At 41.5% G+C, this 20543-nt stretch overlaps 1 protein-coding gene and 1 long non-coding RNA gene across 5 annotated transcripts in view; one reads left to right on the plus strand and one right to left on the minus strand.

The window, feature by feature from the left end:
* DEPTOR (DEP domain containing MTOR interacting protein) overlaps window positions 1-12590 on the plus strand; it is a 131767-nt gene extending 119177 nt beyond the window's left edge. The window contains exons 9-10 of one of the 2 annotated variants that reach the window (XM_032316931.1): window positions 7848-7980; window positions 12544-12590. In XM_032316931.1, the coding sequence (XP_032172822.1) occupies window positions 7848-7976 (129 nt within the window). In that variant the 3' untranslated portion in view covers window positions 7977-7980; window positions 12544-12590. Of the gene's footprint in view, window positions 1-7847; window positions 9341-12543 lie in introns of those variants that run through there. The other variant, XM_032316930.1, reaches the window with a different exon arrangement.
* Window positions 829-17325, minus strand: LOC116575559. 3 transcript variants are annotated; one of them, XR_004279836.1, is made up of 5 exons: window positions 17200-17325; window positions 16429-16528; window positions 5080-5217; window positions 2096-2234; window positions 829-876 (listed from the first exon to the last, which is right to left on the minus strand). It is a non-coding gene; the product is annotated as an uncharacterized LOC116575559 (long non-coding RNA). The 3 variants fall into 3 exon arrangements; XR_004279834.1 differs by lacking the exon at window positions 829-876 and adding an exon at window positions 1532-1883; XR_004279835.1 differs by lacking the exons at window positions 829-876; window positions 5080-5217 and adding an exon at window positions 1532-1883.
* Window positions 17326-20543: the final 3218 nt, after the last annotated feature.

Below are 20543 nucleotides of genomic sequence, written 5' to 3' on the forward strand. Positions count from 1 at the left end.
CTGTTAGAAACCAGCAGGCACTTGGCATTCCTCAGTCGGAAACAAAAATTCTTCAGTGTTGCTTTTTGTTTTTGTTTTATTGGGAAAGTCACTCGTAACATATCCTTGACTTTCCTTCGAGGCTGATGGCACAGTCTGTTCTTTGGGGACATCACAGGGCCCTATAGTGTGCTGAACATGCATAAAGCTTAGAGGAAAACGAATTCTCTGGAGAGAGGATCCTGTGTTTGTCTAAGAACTGGATCTCTGCCGCCTCCCACACCACTCGCTCTCTAGCCAGTTGCATATTTGGTGAACAGATTTATGGGACTACACATACAGCTGCAAACCCTTTCGTTTTTTTTTTCCCCTCCCCAAGAACAATGTTCCACTGTCAAGGCTATTATGCACTAAATATAGACACACAACTTATTTACTACAGCAGTGTCTAAAACTTCTGGTATCCTTGCTGAATGTGAATGTTTTGCAAACATAAAACATTCTATAGATGTAAGGAATTCATTCTGTAGAAGTAACGAGCACATTCTGACTCAGCTTACTTTAGTTCTGCACCGTCTTTGTTAAAGTGAATATCCTACAGACAAGACCAATGATTCCTTAAGGAATTCTATACTCGATTTACTTTAAAATTATGCTGACTGTTTTCAGTGGTTTCTGGATTCTCTAACCTTGGGGGACACTCTTAGCTTAGGGAGAAATCTCTCTTATCACCCTGGCTTGATTTTTATTTTTATTTTTTGTATTTTATCTCAGTAAATAATACCAACTCAGTATTTATTTCCATCTCCCAAAACCAGAACCCAAGGTGGCTTTCCTGGGTAATCACCATGCGATGGTTGGTCTGTCTTTTCCTTTCAACAGTCTGCATTCACGAGGCTGTTTGCAGGGAGAGGTTGTATGTGAAGAGGGACAGAAGAGAAAAGCCAATATTTATTTAGTGTTTCACTATTATTAAACACATGGCTTAGTAGTTAATCAGATTTGATCCTCATAATAAACTTGATCCCCATTTTACAGATGAGTAAAGCATAACTCAGGGTATTTATAACTTGCCCAAAGTCCCATTACTCGTAAATTATAAAGGCTGGAGTTAAAACAATTCTATTGCACTATATAGAAAATGTACATATTATTTAGGCACATCTCAGTTTGTTACAAAATGAGCTGCTAGTGAAACTACTACCCAGGAATGCTAAGATAATGTTAGTTTTGAAATTTGTATCAATTAATAATATTATAATCATAGTATTAATAATTAATAATATTATAATAGTATTAATAATTAATAATTAATAATATTATAATCATAGTATTAAAACTTTGTCTCTTGGTCTCTTTTTTTTTTAAGATTTTATTTATTTATTTGGTAGAGGTTACAAGTAGGCAGAGCGGCAGGCAGAGAGAGAGAGGAAGTGAGGCAGGCTCCCTGCTGAGCAGAGATCCTGATGTGGGGCTTGATTCCAGGACCCTGGGATCATGACCTAAGCCAAAGGCAGAGGCTTTAACCCACTGAGCCACCCAGGCACCCCTCTTGGTCTCTGTCTTGCCAACTGTTTTGTTATTTTGAGGGAAAGCCTCAATCAGGCTTACCCTCCAATCCTTTCTCCTTCGAGAACACAAGGAAAAGGAAGGGAAAAGCCGGGGCAGCTCTCACGTGAGTGCAGTCATTTCAGGGATGCGAGTGTCTCAGTGAATACAGATTTCCGTGGCAGGAAGAAGTCAATTATGTAATCATAGGTGTAGTGTTTCTTTCCAACCTCACTCCCCCTTTGGATAACAGTTGAATGATTGTGAAGGAACGCTAGCCATACAAGGACGAATGTGCAATCGCGCAATGCAGGGTTCAATCCCTCTGTAGGGTTGTCTGGCGTCTGTCGGGAGGACTGGCACAGGAGAGGAATTCGAGGCAAGATTATTTAGTTGTTTTGGCTCCTTATCAGGAGAGACCGCTGGAGTTCAGCCTAGATATTCATCCCAACCTGATCACACCCTGAAATGTGCTGAGTCCTACCCCTGTCTTCCCGTTAACTCTTACCAGACCTACCATGGTTTCTAGGACTTTTCTCCACTGCCTTCTTGCTCAGAAATCACTTACCTATGACTTACAAAGGTGCTGTTCTTCCTTCTCATTAAGGATGACGTCCTCCATATCCCTTCTGTATAAAGTCAACGTACCACCGTCTTGGAGGAAATGAGTTTAGAGCAGCTACATGACCTCATGCTTGATCTCTTTTCTGTGAACCGGGAAATGAGAGAATTGCAATAAAATCTTTGAAAATAGATCTGATAAAGGTAATTATAAGCAGAAGAAAAGCATCACACCCTCACTTAAATTCTCATTTCTACCTACGGGTGGCGTCCACGTTCCCTGAACCTAGGTAGGAGGTAATACGGTACCTAATGTAGATCTAGTCACATATTCTGTGTATTTGTATGTGTGAGCTTTTTAATACAGAAGAGAAAAAACATTTTCCCCAGGCTGTGTACTTTCTGTGGTTACTTGTAATATGTCTTTATTTGCAGAACAGAGTGTACCATAGATGCTAATTCAAAGTCCATCATAACTGAATATGTTATGCAATTCTACCTGCATTTCCAGATCATTTTGCACATTTTTAGTAACAGGACATTGGAACTGCAGGAGCCACAACAGTTGTGAGAACCACTTAGGGAGAGATGACGTTTTTACTAACAGACTGACTCCAAAAATACCACCTTGAATACAAGCATGATGAATGTTTGGAAGGCTTTTTTCCCCTCGTCATTCAAGAAAAAAAAAAAAAATCAAAATAAATATGTAAGTTCATATATCACTCAGGATTTTAAGTGGCACAAAAGCAATCCAAGATTAACTGAGTAAAAACCTTTTTACGCAGTTAGAAGACCCAAAATATCACTTGTCGACATCACAAGATATTTGAGCAGACCTACACTGCTTAATTAATAGTTAAAGCAAAGAGAAGAAACATGTGTCTTCTACTATTCTCTGCATTCCTCAAACTTGCATATATAACTTGTACTTTATAAATTTGTATTTATGTGAGGCTGTGGAGTCATATGGAGTTCAAATTCCAGAAGTCGCACTTAGTTGTGTAACCTTGAGCAAAAAACTTAACCTCTCAGACTCAGTTTGTTCATAAGCATTATACTGCTGATCATGGGTGGCCAGTGATAGAAACCAGCTACCATAAAAGAACATTTTTAATTTTTTTTAAGATTTTATTTATTTATTTGGCAGACAGAGATCACAAGTAAGCAGATAGGCAGGCAGAGAGAGAGGGGGAAGCAGGCTTCCCATTGAGCAGAAAGCCTGACAATGTGGGGCTTGATCCCAGGACTCTGGGATCATAACCTGAGCCGAGGTCAGAGGCTTTAACCCACTGAGCCACCCAGGCACCACAAAAGAAAATTTTTTAAAAGAATGATTTAGTGGAGCACCTGGGGGACAGAGTCAGTTAAGATCCAACTCTTGGTTTCAGCTCAGATCATGATCTCAGGGTCCTGGTATGGAGCCCCATGTTGGGTTCCAGGCTCAGTGTGGAGTCTGCTCAAGATTCTCTCTCTCTCTCTCTCTCTCTTTTCTAAAGATGTACTTATTTTATAGAGAGAGTATGAGTGGGAGGGGCAGAGAGCGAAGGAGAGAGAGAATCCCAAGCAGACTCCCCGCTGAGCGCAGAGCCCAATGTGGGGCTCGATCTCACGATCCCGAGATCATGATCTGAGCTGAAATCAGGAATTGGACACTTAACTGAGCCACCCAGGTACCCCTAAAATGACCTTTCTCTAAAATCAAGTGCAGATCAAGTCACCACTCACCAAGATTGATGACAAGTCCAATATAATATTGTTTTGGTGTCCCATTGCCCATGATTTCCTCTTTGGGATTATGCTGTTTCCCCCAGCGCCCATCCTGGGGTTTAGGCACCCCAATAAGAAGGACTTGGACCACTGTGCTGCCCATGGTCCTTGTCCAACTGGCCCTGGCTCAGGACATAGGTCCTGAGCAGCGGCCACGGAAAGCTCATCTTCCCAATCACACAGCCCTTACCATTCCAGTTCTGAACCTCCAAGAGCCCCTGCAATCAGGAGGTCCATAAGACCCCTTCTCTCAACCAATCCTGCATCCGTCCTCTCCAGGATACAGAGATCTATGAATTGCTGACATCAGCTCGCCCTTCCCTCCAATTCTTCTTTTTAATAACATCTTTGTTGAGTTATAATTCATATACTGTGTAAAGTGTAATATCTCACTTATTTTGGGCATAGTCACAGAGTCATGTGACTATCTCCACAATCAATATTAGAACATTGCACCACCTCTGAAAGAAACCCTACACTTTTTTTTTTAATGAAACAATTATTTTTGAGGATTGCAAGTTGGTTACAGTTTGAATGGACTAGACACCCTTTCATACCTCCCCATGCCCCAGCCTTAGGCAACCACTAATCTACTTTCTGTCTCTGTGCATTTGTCCATTCCGGACTTTCTATATAAATGGACTTATACGATTTACGGTCTGTTGCAACTGACTTCTCTCACTTAGCATCATGTTTTCAAGGTTCATCGTGTTGTAGCACAAGGTTGATTCCATTTTATTGCTGAATGATATTCCATGATATGGATATACCAAATTTTATTTCTCTTTTCATCCATCGATGGACATTTGACATCCTTTGGTTCTTGGTGTACCAAGTCTCCCTCTCTTCAGCTCTTTGCCTCTGGTGACCCCAGATCAGGGGCATAGACTCCAATGTCTGTCCTCTAGGTGGCAGAGAAACACATGTGGACCATGGCAAGTAAGAGAACATCTACTAGGGGTAGCCCCTACTCAGGCATTGGCAAGTGGCCATCCTGACCTGATGTTATTAGAGCTTTAGATTGTTCCAGAGAAGCTAGATCCTAGATGTTTATGTGGAAATTTCCTACTTTTCAAGTGTTGGTCAGTGAAAACAACCAGTGTGTGAGAGAGACAGAATATAATTCTGGTTGAGACTAAATGCTAAAGGTAATTCCTGGTGATGCAGAGACACATCTCTCCTTCTGGAGCCCATGAAGGTTTTGCTGGAATGTGAGCTCACCTAGCAACTACTGCCTTCTCATTTGGCATCACAAAAGGACTATTCATCTCTTTGGAGGAAAGAAAGACCCAGGTCTAAAGTCAGCACTCTGGATCAGGAGGGAGTGGACTTTCTCTTATCCTTTGGCTCATGAGTATGCTGGAACAGAAAAAACAAAGCACCATGAATGTTTACTTTAAGTTAGTGCTCAATTACCTTGCAAATTACCCATGGCCTTCTTCAGGAGGGATTGTAACCTGCTAGTATGACTTTGATTATGACATGACTTCTATCATGGTTGAGAACTGCTGATTCTATACAACATGTGCCCTGAATCCATGAGGACAGATTTATGGAAATGGGAAAAGAGAAACAGTGATGGTATGGTCTCCTTACATATGAGGATGCCATGGCAGTATAGGTTGGGAGTGGAAAATATTGAGGTTCATGACAACAGAAAGTGTTCATTATGTAAATAACCACTTTGCTTACCACAGCACTTTCCATTTTGTTTTGCATGTGACCACAGAGAAAGTAGGTATTTTTAAAGGGAAAGAAATTCATGAAACCAACGGTGTAGTGCTTGACATGTACAAAGAGGCTTTAAATTCATTATCTAATTTGAGCCCCTGCAGATAAGCATTTTTACCTAACCCTGTTTTATAAATTGAGACATGGTAGAGAAGACATGACTTGATTAAGGTCATCAAACAAAGGGAGCCAAAGACTTAAATGCTTAGGATTAAATTCCAAATCCCACATCTTTTCCATCTATAGCTGCCCTTCTAATACTTTCCAATATTGGTTTGAGGAATAGGATAGGTATTTTTACACTTAATAATATAGTGTTTTATTATACTTAATTTATAGATTTAATTTTATTTTTATATTTAAAATATATTTTGTGTTTTGAACATTTATAATTTGTATTATTTATATTGTATCAATATAGTGTTTGAGTTGATAGTTATTACCCACTCAGAAAATAAAAAAAGGAAATAATGATTTTCAAACTATTTTCATATTTTCCTGTTCTTTGAGTCATTAACACTAAATTAATTAATCATATATGCATATTAATTACTGGGGGATTATAAAGAAATATGATGATAACAACAGATATGGGAGACATTCAATCAGTCAGTCTCAACCAGAGAATCTCCTTTTCTTCCCCTATCTCAATCTTCTCTCCCTTCTTCCTTTTTGTCTTCTTTCCTTTCCTCCTTTTTATTTTCTTATTCAGTGAGGGGATAATTTATAAGAAGCAAGAAACCCTTCAGAGTCAATCAAAATTGTGCTTTTTTTTGCTTAATGCATTTATACATTCAATTCATTCAACAATGAATATTTATTGGATTACTGCATTGGTTTTTCTATTGCTGCTGTATCAAATTGACATAAACTTGGCAGCTTGAAACAAAGAAAATGTATTGCTCTAACTCTGGAGTCAAAAATCTAAAGGTGTCAGCGGGTCTGCATTCCTTCTGGGCTTTCGGAGGGTAGAATCCACTGCCTTGCCTTCTCCAGCTGATAGACACCACTTACATTTCTTGGTTCCTGGCCCCTTTCTCTTTTCTCTCCACTTTCTTGCTTCTGTTCTGACTTCTACTTCTGCCTTTGGCTTGCAAGTCTCCCTCTCATAAGGACCCTTGCAGTTACATTGGGCCCACCTAGATGACTCAGGATAATCTCCTAATGTTAAAAACAGCTGATGAGCAACCTATTCCATCTGGAACCCGAACTCCCCATTGCCCTGTAAACTAAATATTCAGAGGTTCCAGGGATTGGGGATATTGTATCTACTATGTGCCAGGCACTATACGAACTTATATTCTGTGGGATTCTGTTTTGCTAATTAGATATACTTATCACTGACAGCTGGAGATCTGTGTGTCTCTCCATTTTTCTATTTGAGGGACATAAATCATTCGAATGTCCCATGTCTGCCTCTTTAGGCACACAACAGATATACCAACTGTTATTTTGTGTCAGCTAAATAAGAAAGTACCCAGCATATGATGTCACCGCTAACCTCAAGTGAAGTACCTCCCTTTGAGGCAGTAGCTGTAGATCATTCTCAAGCTGACTATGGTCTCTCATTATTGAACGGTACTTCTTTTTTTTATTGTAATTCTCTCTCCTATCATGGGTTAACTAATACTTAGTGTAAAAGCTGACCTTTATTGGCCTCACCCACTTTCATAAGGGATGGAAATAGGGAAAGGTGTGGAATTTATCATCTCAATAGGGACACCTTGACAAGTGAAAGGAAGCACTATTAATAATCCTTCAGAAACAGTAGGTAGAAAAGAGGGCTGTCTTGGGAATAGTGGGCCATAGGGGCTCCCTAAATATTGACTCCAAATGAATAACAGCCCTAAACACTGTGAAAATGTATTGAGTTCTCCATTGGCATAGAGCACTGCAGAAGCTTGATGTACTCCACTTCCTTTAATTCTTACAACATCTTATAAGGTGGGTATTATTATTATTAATCATCTCTAGTTTAGAGTTGAGGGAAATGAAGCTCAGAAATTTAAATACCTAGCTCCAACTAGTAAGTTGCTAAATTAGGATTTAATCCTAATTTTGTGAAACACTAAGCCAAATACTTTTTCTCTTATATCGCCTTCCAGGAAAAGTGTAGATTCTTGGAAATTGTTGTCTTCAGCTGGGGGAAGTTGGGTATTTTAAGAGATGTTAGACATTAGAGATACACAATGACTTCATTAGAAGTCTATGGAAAAGCAGGAGCTGTAATAGATACTTTCTCTTTGTCTGTCCTTTAGGTCTGTCAGTTTGTCGTCTCTGTAAATGGGCTCAATGTGCTGCATGTTGACTACCGGACGGTGAGCAATCTGATTCTGACGGGCCCTCGGACGATCGTCATGGAAGTCATGGAGGAGTTAGAGTGCTGAGCAGGTAGACATCCTGGCCCTTCAGTGGCCTGAGAATGATCGAAGCCAGGATAACACAAAGCAATGCAATGACAAGACTTCCACGCACATGGATGGTTTTGGACGCACAAAATGTCTCCATACATACACATCTTGATTTGCGTTTCATACACTGTTTGAATGTGGAAGAACCGGGTAGATCATCTTTAAAAAAAAAAAAATTATGTCAGTGTATAAAAAAGTTCAGAAATGAAATTTCCTTACGTAGTAGAATTACCTTACTCAGGTTCCATTTGTAGTTCTCAGCCATTGTTTTTTATCTTGATTTGCCTAAAGTTGTTGAAATGCTTCTCTGGCCAAAACAGCAACATGCTAAAATCCCCTCATAGGATTCAATGGAGTAGTTGTTACAGATTTTAAATTGTTCTCTTACCAAAATGAACCTGGAACTCTTTATGGAAAGATCTGGATTTCACCAAGCTTCAAATTAAAGCAACATCCAAAGGAATATTACCCGTTAACTAGCATTTTGAAGAGGTTCTAAAGCATTCAAGTGCTTAAAAGCCATTGAAAAAAAAATGACTTTTTTTTAATTCCTGCCTTTAGTATCAACTTCTAACCTATGTTTTCATTTATGGCGTTCATTAGAAAACAAAAACCTTGTGATGAATATAGATGGGATACATAGGGGGATACTACTTCTGATTATTTGCTCTGATTTCTCTTTCTGAGCCTAAATAATTTTGTCTTATCAATCAGCTACAGAAGCTTTCTAGAATTAATCCAGAATATGTTGAATGTCAAAACAGAGGAATTTGTATATACACATATCAAGCCTCTGGCAAGATTTCACGTTGAAGTTGTCCCTTTTTAAATGAAGTATTCTAGAGCTTGGCCCATATGTGATAAAAACTTGAAATTAAATTGCCTTCTTGGCCTGAATTTTTACTAGCTTTCTAGTGTAACATATTCTAAGGAATGACATGTCCTGCTTCTTTGGCGGGATTATTTTTCACCAAAACATCATCTTGTGTTGTCATTTTTCAGCTCACTGTATATATGCATGTTTCTTTTTTTGGTTTAGAAAAGAATGCATTTGGGGGCTTGTTGTATTGAGGAAATTCCTCAAAGTGCCAAATTAGGTAGTCAGGGAATGCCAAATTCTTGATTTCATATGATGCATTCTGAACAACCAGGTTACTTTCTTATCACGTATTAACAATGAAATATGAATGTTGTACCTCAGCCATTCTTTTTGTGATGGGTTATCATAATGTGTTGGTACTAGTAAAATGAACATATCGTGCTACAGATGTTACATATATATGTTTCTGGTAATCCAGCTTTTCTGATCTTAGCTTTAGTCAGAGAATAGGATTTTGAAGTAATATAGAACGTCTAATGTTAGTACCGTCAATCTCCGTTTGGGAACTAGTAGCAATTTTTTGTGTATGTGCGATTATACTGTACGCCAGGCTTTGTGCTACGGCACTTGACGTATGTGATCTCTTTGAATCTCCATCAAAATCCTCCAAGGGACACCTGAGTGGCTCAGTAGGTGAAGCATCTGCCTTTGGCTCAGGTTATGATCCCAGGGTCCTGGGATCAAACCCCGCATTGTGCTCCTTTCTTGGCGGGGTGCCTGCTTCTCCCTCTACCTGCCGCCCCACCGGCTTGTGCACATGTGCTCTCTGTCTCTCTGACAATAAATAAATAAAATCTTAAAAAAAAAAACCCTCCATAAAGGGTATTATCACCCTCATTTCTCAGATATGGAAACTAATGTAAGCAAACTTCAACATCCGTGTTCTCACTGCTGCAAGATCTGCTAAGATTCAACCATGGGTTTGTTTAATGCTAGAGCCCATGTTACCGCCCCTCCCCCAGCCTTTCCCCATTTAGGGACCTACTGTTCTGGGGTTATTTTATACCCAGCGCTGTGCTAAAACTATACATCACTTATTCCTCCTGACCCATGAGGTTCAATATCGCCATTATCTCTTGTTTTACAGCTGAGGAAGCTGATTCATACAGAGATTAGTCATGTGACTGAGGCCACACAACTAGTGAGTGGGAGACCTTAGGATTCAGCCCAGAAAGTTCTTAGGATGTCTTTAAAAGACAAGTCTTAAATGCTGCCTCTGCTCAGGTGTTCATTAAGTTCAAAAGAAGGAGGACCACCTTTGTCGATGGCATCTTCTTCTTGCCTGCCATCCGTACTTTGAACTCATGTCCTAATGCCGATGGTCTTGGGCCTTGGCATAATATCACTTCCCTTTAACCAATCTAAGCCCCAGAGAAGCATCTGTCTTTCTTTACTCCGTTCAGCTTCCTGCCAGTGGAATTTCTTTGATTCAGAGTTTATTGATGTCTTCGGTCAAATGAATATGAAGGGAAGAAGAGGAGGAAAGAAGGAAGGAAAGAAAGGAGGGAGGAACTATTTCTTCCTTTAGCTCCCATTACCCTCAGATGAAAGGCCAAATGCCAGAGAATTCTAGTTAAGGTCAAGAGAACTTTGCCTTAACTACTCCTCGGCAACCCCCCACCCTGACATCCTTACGTGGTAATGAAAGTGAGTGCTCCCATTCCCATCGGGACACTACTGAGCTCCCTCCAGCCTTTCCACCTCAGCTTCTCCTCTCTGCAATATGACCTTCCTGTCTTTGCCTGGAGAAATCTAAGTAACTCCCCTTAGATTCTATCTTCTCTGAGAAATCTTTGCCAGCTCCCCACTTCTGGGCTTGACTCCCCTTGTCTAAATTCCCACGGGCCCTTATGCATCAATGCCCTGTGTTTACAGCACTGATGATATTTACTTGGAGGTTGTCCATCACGTATCTGTCTCCCTCACTACACTCTGAGCATCAGCAGGTGGTGACACAGTAGTGTAACAGCTGTCCCTGGCTGCTGGTGTGCTACCCCACAACATGCCTCGTAACACTCTCTGTGCTTAGGATCCTGTACATTGGCAAATGGCGCAGAGCTCTGCTGGGATGGCCAGCCACTGGTCCAGGTGGTGCTGGGTGGGTTCCCATGAACATTTGTGGTCTAGGAAGGCTCTGTGTATGGGTGTCCCAGACGGCTGGTGCTGTTGGCTGAGGTGTCTCCTTCCACCCCATGTGGCCTTTCCCCAGAGCTCCGAGGATTCCTCATCACACCTCATGAGATCAAAGAAGGTGAGAATGGAAACTGCAAGGAGCTTTCATGGACTTGCCTGGGGAGTGACCCAGGGTTACTTATGTAGCGTGTTGCTGGTCAAAGCAAGTCACTAAACTAGCTGAGAATCAAGAGGCAGGGAATGGTCTCTCCCTTTGACGGAAGGAGCTGCAAAGAATTTATGGCTACTTTTAATGCACCAAGAGTAGGTACTCACCATTCATGGAATAAAGGACCAAGGAGCTACCTAGTTACTAAAAGGCTCTGGTTCCCAGATGCAAGTCATTGACCAAACACTGGGTAGAAGTTCCTTACTAGGTTGTGAATAGAGCCCAGTGCCTAATGAAAACTTCAAAGTTGGAAAATCCTAAACTAATGGTGCCACATGGGGCCATGGAGAGCACAGTGTCCTGTCCTCATTTTACTGATGAGCACAGCTCAGTGGAACGTTCCGGTGGCACACCCGAGCTCATGAGGCTTGCTAGGGAGAGAGCCCGGGTCAGATGCTAGTCTTCTGCTTTCTAATGACATGTCCTTTACAAGATAGCTTTCTGTAGCAAACACAAATGTGGTGAAAATAGGCCTTTGGCTCTGGGGTGTTCATAAAACACAAGGAGTGCTGTCTACCTGTGAAGGTGAGAGATTACATTTTAATTAACTCAGGCCATGGATTGTGAAATCATATCCTTAAAAAATAAGTATCTTGTGTGATATTTTAACAGGCAAATTGCTTTAAAATTTAGGAACTCCACTTCTAAATGAAACCTCAAGAATTATCCTAAGTGAAGAGTGAGCAATACTCCTAAGAGCTTTTCTTTCGCACACGCATTTGTGTGTGTGTGTGTGTGTGTGTGTGTGTGTCCGCGTGCGCCCACACCCACGCGTATCGTGTATGTGGCTTCACTCACCAAGGCTCCCTGAACTGGCTTTTGTTGTTCCCCGAGAAAACACTTTGGATTTTTCAGGAGTTTGTGTCTTGTGTTCGTGTTAGTGTGATGGAGGTGGAAATCTTTGGTTTCTTTCATTAGTGTGGTATATGCTATCAGTGCAAGTTTGAAAGCCACGTTTGTTATCTCTGCTGTAGAGAGAAAAATGCAGTTGCCTTTTGGGTCGGTCCTAGTGTGTGATGTTTGACTCTTAATGTCTGATGAATAGTTGCACAAGTTGCTAAGGGGACTAGTTGAGAAGTGGCGGGCAACCGGAAGAAGATACCCATATTTGAGTAGATGAAATGCAGTCAGCTTCATGCCATCTTATAAAAGTGACTGCATTGGGGTGGTAGCAATTAATAATTAACAATTTAAGAATCATTGCTTTCCGTTCAAAATAGAGTATCACATTTCCAAAAACTCTTTTCAAATATTTGTGACAAGAGTCAACTTTTAAGACCTATTTTCTTTTCTTTTTTTTTATGATTTTATTTATTTGACAGAGAGGAGAGAGCACAAGGAGAGGGAGCAGCAAAGGGAGAGGGAGAAGCAGGCTCCCCACTGAGCAGGGAGCCCCATGTGGGGCTCGATCCCAGGACCCTGGGATCATAACCTGAGCTGAAAGCAGACGCTTAACTGGTTGAGCCACCCAGGTGCCCCTCAAGACCTATTTTAAACTGACACTAGCTATTCTTTCCTGTTGAGTATTAATCCTGTTTCATTTTCGTCAGAAGAACTTGGGAACATTTCAGTTTTACCAACTGGTAAGAATCCGTTGATATCACTGAGCATTGTTTTACTCATCGAAGGCAGAATTTCAGGTATAATATGCTTTTCCTCATTTCAACACCAAAAGGGCAAATCTGCAGCATACCAAAATGAAGTTCATCGTCAAAGTTAGCATATGATATTATCAAATGCATTAATATATGTACTTAATTTATATGTTTATTTTTAAATTAGGTTGAAATTTATGTTTTCCCTTCTTAAGAATTGTAGCATAATACTGAAAATTATAATATGAAAATAGATTGTATAGTATGAAATAAATGTTAAATTTTTAAAGTGGTGACTTTAGGTTTATAGCTTTTCCGGTCTTTTAGGACAAATTAGCCGTTTTTTTATCCTAAGAAAGGGTTGCATTATAAAGTTGCTCTACTACTAAGCGATCAGAGAAAACATATGGGATTCATATCTAATTCTCTAATGTAGCCAAAAGTGCCATTTGTAACACTACTTAATGATGGATGTTTTCTGACGCTCTTTTGCCTGAAAAAAAAAAAGTGCATTAAAAAGCTTTTTCTGTACTGTATTTGATTTGGAATCATTTTCTCCCTACAAAGCCCCGTATTGATGAGTATTGTGGAATAACCTATATGGAAAATGTTATGGAGTTGTTTACTACTCTGGGAGAATGTTAGTTCTTTTTATTTTCAACTAATTAGGAAATTGATTACATAATTCAGTATGTGTGTGAGCGGGTAATGCGTGGGATGATTGGATTACACTCAATATAAACCAAAGACACTTTACATTTTTCTCTCATTTCCTTCCTTCCTTCCTTCCTTCCTTCCTTCCTTCCAGAAACCTCGCTGAGACTGTCTTGCTAGATACTGTATATAGGCCCTGGGAATACAAAACTGAGGAGACATGACCCTGGATCCATGAGTTACTTTTGGGCCTGCCTCCTAGAAGTGTTCTCTCCATGGGAGGGGTGGGGGGGCCGGATAAGAAATCATGGTGTTGAAGCAGGTGGTTTACTGCAAGAAACTACCATCTCACCCAAGAACCAGAACACTGACAGCAACTTACCCAGAGAATGGTAAGTCAACAACTTCACAACCGTTTGCCCACTTTCCCTTACCCAACATAACCACAGCAGTCAGTATTGACTTTACCATTCTCTTGTTTTCATTATTGTTTAGTTTTTTTTTAATGAACTGTATTAAAAGGGCATCAAGTTTTATATAATCTGAGATTCGCGTATTTTTGTTCAGGATTATATTACTAAGATTCTTCTAGATTTTTCTGTGTAGTCATCGTTCATTCATTTTTCACAGCTTCACAAATTTCTAGAGCCCAAGTTATTTTCTCGTCATTGGGCATTTGGGTTGTTTCCACTGTTGTCATCATCATTGGTGGGGTTGTTAGGAACATTCTTTTTTTTTTTTTTTTTAAGATTTTATTTATTTATTTGACAGATAGAGATCACAAGTAGGCAGAAGCAGGTAGAAAGAGAGGAGGGGGGAAGCAGGCTCCCTGCTGAGCAGAGAGCCCAATGCGGGGCTCGATCCCAGGACCCTGAGATCATGACCTGAGCCGAAAGCAGAGGCTTTAACCCACTGAGCCACCCAGGTGCCCCTGTTAGGAACATTCTTATACCAACTCCTGGGACTAAGAGTAGGAATTTACCTTAGGCATTTACTTGGGAGAAGAAGTGCTGAGTCATGGGAAACGTGAGTGCTGACTTTACAAGGACACAACTAGTTTCCAAAATGGTGAGTCACTGTACACTCCTTTCCAAAATATGAAAGTGATACATATTGTCAATATCTTCTCCAACACTTGGTATTCTGAGACTTCTTAATTTTTGTCAAATAAATGTCTATTTGGTTAATGATACTGAGAATCCTAATTAGCTCATAAATTTAAAGCACAGAAAATGTAATTGGCAATTTATAATCCTAACTTACTATATCAGTGTCTTCATGATGCCTCGATGTCTTGAAACTTTTTATCCTGTAACAACCCTGTGATTCCAATGAGGCAAGAATTATTGGAAGTCAGTATGACATATTTATGGACATCCAACAAATAACTATTAAGCATGTGCATGTGCTGTCACTAAGTCTTCGGCAAACAACAGCAAATAATACAGGTCCCTGTCTACGTGAAATTTACATATTCTTGGGAGCCACAGATAATAAATAAATTATATAAATAAAACAGTTCATTTTAGATAGGAGTAAGTGCTAAGAAGTAACTGAAACCAGATGGGGAGATGGAGAATGAACAGGATTTCAGCAGGGTGGTCAGTAAAACGGTGCTCCTCAGTTCCAGTGAGGCACCGTTCTCATTACGGTCCATGTGAACAGCGCCCCCTGGAGTTATGCAGTGCAACAGCTCTGAGCCAAAGCCTCTGCAAACCTGGTTGTTGGCCTTAATACCTAAAGAAGGCTTAAAGAAATCAAGAAGAGTATTGCAGGCAGAGGAAGCAGCAAGTCCAAATGTACTAAGGCTGGAAAGGTCATAGGGGTTAAGAGCACGGGATCTGGAGACCTAGAGACCTAGATTCAGATTCCAGTTCTCATGCTCAAGAGCACATTCAGTTACTTGATGTCTCTAGGTATCAGTTTCCTGATCTGTAAAATGGGGATTATAGCACTGACCCCGTTTGTCTATACTACTGTGAGGAGTAAATGAGGTAACACGAGTAAAAGGCTCATCCTTATGCCTGATCCATAATAAATAACCAGTAAGTGGATGCTTGTCTTGTTTTTCTGCCTTCTAAACAGAAAGGAAAATGAACTCTGGGGAAGTTATGACTTGTCTCAAATCCATGCCAACTAATGTATATGTGGGACTGGAGCCTGGGTCCCAGAATGTTTAGTCAATGCTCTTCTCAGTGCATCTTTTTGTGTTTTGGTTTTCTCATTTTTAAATGATATAATCATCTCAGGAGGCTATTGTGAAGATTAATTAGTTAATACATTGAAGGGTCTTAGTACGGTGCCTGACACATAGTACTTTAAAAATAATGACTGATAGCTATTACTATTATTACTTTTTTAAAAAATTAGGTCTCATAGACTTTATCTTTTTTTTTTTAAAGATTTTTTTTTATTATTTATTTGACAGAGAGAGTAACAAGTAGGCAGAGGCAGGCAGAGAGAGAGGGGGAAGCAGGCTCCCCGCTGAGCAGAGAGCCCGATTTGGGGCTCAATCCCAGGACTCTGAGATCATGACCCAAGCCGAAGGCAGAGGCTTAACCACTGAGCCACCCAGGCACCCTGATTATTATTAATATTACTATATCATGCTAATTTCAGCCATGGTGACACACACTAATTCATAAGATTGTCTATACATATATATCTTCATCACCAACCATGTACATTTTAGTTTTTACCATAGACTGGATAATAAATGGGTTAGAAAAATATATATGATCTTCGCTATACTCAGTTGAGTACATTAAAAGAAATCACTCACTCTGTCACCTTGGTTATACTCCTCGTGTGCTGCAGAGCAAGGATTTTCCCAGGTTGATTAGAAAACACAGCTCTGGGTTTGTGGCTGTATGTTGGGACAGAGTAAAAATCCTTCTGCTTTGGATAGTTACTCAGCTCCCTCACTTTGAAACCAAAAATTACAAATAAATAACTTACCAAACATAATCTTTGAAACTCCAGATCCCATACAGAGTAATTTCACAACACTGCCTATTAACCGTTTACCACCTGATCAGGTTCCTGGCAGTTTGATAGCCTGTTAAGAGAACAGTGAAAGTAATCAACGGGCGTGCCTTACGTCCCAGGGCAAACGCTCTTTCTCAGATACACCAGCAACTCCGTCTTGATTATCAAGAAGGTATAAAGGTTTCCTGAGCAAACCGTAATTGAGACATCGTTCCGTTTGTCTTTTGTGGGCAGCTTCCTAAGTCTAGAGGCTTAGGAGATTCATGCAGGAATTATGCAAGCGAAACCACCCGCTCGTGCTTCTGTTAGCACAAGCTACGGGCAGGCGGAGAGCGGAGGCACAGGCTGCTGCTTGCCTTGGACGTCTGACGCACGTCCTGGAGCAGAAGAAAGAAGCGCTCTGTACAACCCTCGGCAAAGCGTCTCGGGCGCGTACATCCCGGCTCTGACAGCTCCCTTTTCCTTCGCCTGTCATTGGGCCATTGTGACCTTCTTTCATTGCCTCCTGGGACTCCCTATCTTACTCTAAATTCCCCTTGCTGCCTTGGGACTAAATATTAAACTCGCTTCTCCCTAAAATCTGAAATGCCTGGGTCCACAAAGGCTGATTGATGATACAAACTTGAGGAAGGGAGCTAGGGACGGCTCTTGAGGTCCAGCCTGAGTGGATGAGACTCGGGCTGGGTAGGACGGGGGGGTGGGGGGGACAAGAAGAAAGAAGAAGGACATCTGATCTGTTACCTCAACTTTGAAGAGCTGTCTGTGTGCGCACCAAACCATGAGAGGAGCCCGGAGTTCAGAAGATCCGGATGTTCCTGAGGCTATGAAAGCTGAAGAAGAGGAGAGCCCTTACTCTTGAACCTGGGGTGACCATGGAGCACGTGACATGGGAACAGGAAGGTTCGTTAATTATGAAGCCGGAAGACTCCCAGGTGTGGAGCTGAACAGCGACAGGGAGGAAGCAAGTCCTGTGAGCTCTAAGGAAGACTGGAAGTTCAGGCCAGCGAGTCTGTTAGACAAAGAACCCCTATTTTGTTTCGTTTTGTTTTCAGATTTTCTTTCAGCTTGTCCGAGCTACGTAAGATGTGAGAGGGGCTCCAGGGTGGCTCCGTCAGTTAAGCAGTTAAGTGTTTGACTCTTTGGTTTCAGCTCAGGGCATGATCTCGGGGTCATGAGATCGAGCCCCGGGTTGGGCTCTGTGCTGGGCAGGGAACCTGCTTCAGATTCTCTCCCTCTCCCTCTGCCTCTCCCCCTGCCTCTGCCACAACACCTGTGCACTTGCTCTCTCTGTCTCTCAAATAAAATAAAATAATGTTGTTTTTGCTTGAAATGGAGGGGGAGGAGGTCATATACTGACTTAGCTGTGAAGTGCATGGTGTTTCTTACCGCAAACACACAGTAAGCCACTCACATCTCGGCTTAGCCATGCACCGTCCTGATCTTCCTCCTTCTTGCTTAAGAAAACTGGCTCACCTGTATGGACTCCACACACTTCCATCTTAGTGCAGAAATAGAAATAGAAGTATGAAACCAGAAATCAGGATCTTTTTTTTTTTTTTTCAATCCGTAAGAGGCCTTGTAAATTTGGCTGGTTTACTCTCATTTTATGGACGTTAGAAAAACCAATAATAATAATACTAATATTTATTTCCCATGAAATACATGCCACCTACTCTGATAATTGTGGTTTTATGGATGATCTCACTTGATCCTCACACGACTCCATGACATGGGTCCTAGTAAAATCCTTGCTTTGTAGACAAGGATTCCAGCTCTCTAGGGAGGTGAAGTCAGTGGCACAAGGTCACATACGGGCCAAATGGTGAGGCGAAGATTGGAAGCCAGTCATTCTGACTGCTGACGGTATCTGCCTCCCGTGGCAACCCGGTTTGTCCAAGGGCATGAGATGGCACATGCATGCGGTGGCAAGAGAACCGTCTAGAGCCAGACTTTGCACCCTGGGAGCACGCCACGCTCTAGCTGTTGCTGTGGGGGACCACAGCTGGGCCCCTCCTGAGCAGCGATGATCCAGGGCTCATCCTTCTTGCCTAGTGACTGCCCTTCTGGCTCGTGTTCCTCTTGCACACACGAGGGATTCCCCCTCCTCCCCTCTTTCTTCTCAACATCACTACCTATCATTTAGCTCATTCCTAGGGTTTCCTTTGCTCCCAAACTGGCAATGTAGTGGCCCTTTTTTCCAGCTTCCTTGTTGGATGGTTCTTAGGACACAAACACCTAGACATTTTTGTTTTCACTCATTTCACTTCATTCATTCAACACATAATAATATATGCCTCCTATGCTATTAGGTCAAGTGCTAATCACTACAGGTGGACAGCCAACAAGTACCTTGGGAGTTCCAGAGGATAGGAAGGAGCTACACTGATCTTGTATCTCTCGGACCTAGTAACATTCCCTACCCACAGTCTGTAAAAATCACTTCAAATTGATAATGTACCCCAAATGGAAATCGACCTAGACATCTTAGGTATCTTCTTGATGCTTCCTCCTTCCTGCCTCCTTTCTGAGATGACCTGTGAAACACAAGGACCCTCCTTTTCATCCATTCCTTCAGGCAGTCTGGTACAGCCCGGTTTCCCTTGGTCTTCCAGTGAGGCCACACTGACATCTGCTGGACCAGAGGAGACCTTCAATCTGGCATCTTTTTTAGAGCTTAGGGAGAGAAAGTGGGCTCACAGCAAGGACCAAGGAGAGACAAAGAGACCTTTTTCTTTTAGAAGGAGAGACATTAATGGTCGCAGACCCACAATTAAAGGAATCCAGGCAAAGTCCCTGTGATTCCAGACTTCTAGAAAGTTTCTCAATGATTGAGAAATCGAATGTCTATTATTATTATTATTTTTTAAAGATTTTATTTATTAGAGAGAGAGACAGTGAGAGAGAGCATGAACAAGGAGAAGGTCAGAGAGAGAAGCAGACTCCCCATGGAGCCGGGAGTCGGATGCGGGACTCGATCCCAGGACTCCAGGATCACGACCTGAGCCGAAGGCAGTCGTCCAACCAACTGAGCCACCCAGGCATCCCTCGAATGTCTATTATATGCCATGTACATGTTCAGGGTTTGATGGCCGTTCTTAACTGCTGGATTGACTTTATGCCCATTGTCCCAAGTAACAACTCTATGTATGATACATCTCACAATGGTTCCTCAACTCCATTTAACCTTTGATCTTCTACCTTCCCTCTACAACCCCCACCACGTAGAAAACTAGGTTATAAGTCCAGGGCTGGACTTGTACTCTGCACACACACACACACACACACACACACACACACACATACACACACACACACTTGAAGGACAAGAAGTTTTCATCCGAATGCAGTCTCTGAGAATTGTTGTTGTCTTTTAATTCCCAAGAAATTCTTCATTCTTAGATGTGTTGTGCTTTTCTCATGTGAATTAGAGGTCAAGAAAAGTGTGTTAGAGTTTGCTCTTACAAATAGGAACATGTAAACCTACTTTTGAAGGTTACTTCCATATCCAAGCTAAGTTACTGAGTATGGCAGAGTTTTATCAGGAGAGAAAGTGGCTGTTAACAGTCCAAGATCATTAGTGCCCAGAGCAAGAAAATCTCAATGGATATGCGTTTTTACAGTTGCTTAACACAGCGCTTGTAACTATGAGGGGGCTTCCTGACTCCAGCTCCCAAAATGCACACATCCCCCTTCAGCTATGTTCAACCAGGGGATGAAGTACCTCTTTCTTACTCCTTGGAAATGCCTTCTGTTCACATCAACCACACTGTGGATGCCTTTGGATGATGTCAACATCTTAATATGAAAAAGAGCGAGTCCAGAAACAAAGCATGCATTGGTTCTTTGGCAAGTCTGGTGGGGGTCATACAATTGGAGAGTTCTACGAGGGCTGAGACCACCCCTTGCATGAACAGAGACTGTCTCTCATTTGACAGTTGGAGTCTTCCCCTGGTTTCTCAAAGGGAATTCTACTGTAAAAAATAAAAATAGTGCATGTACAGCTTCTCACTTAATAGTCTCCTTTCTTGGTGACAACTTCCTTTGCAGTTAGTGTCTAGACTCTAAATTCAAGTAAAGCTTCCCTT

Source organism: Mustela erminea, chromosome 16 (assembly GCF_009829155.1).
Source record: "Mustela erminea isolate mMusErm1 chromosome 16, mMusErm1.Pri, whole genome shotgun sequence".
In the NCBI taxonomy this organism is placed as follows: domain Eukaryota; kingdom Metazoa; phylum Chordata; class Mammalia; order Carnivora; family Mustelidae; genus Mustela; species Mustela erminea.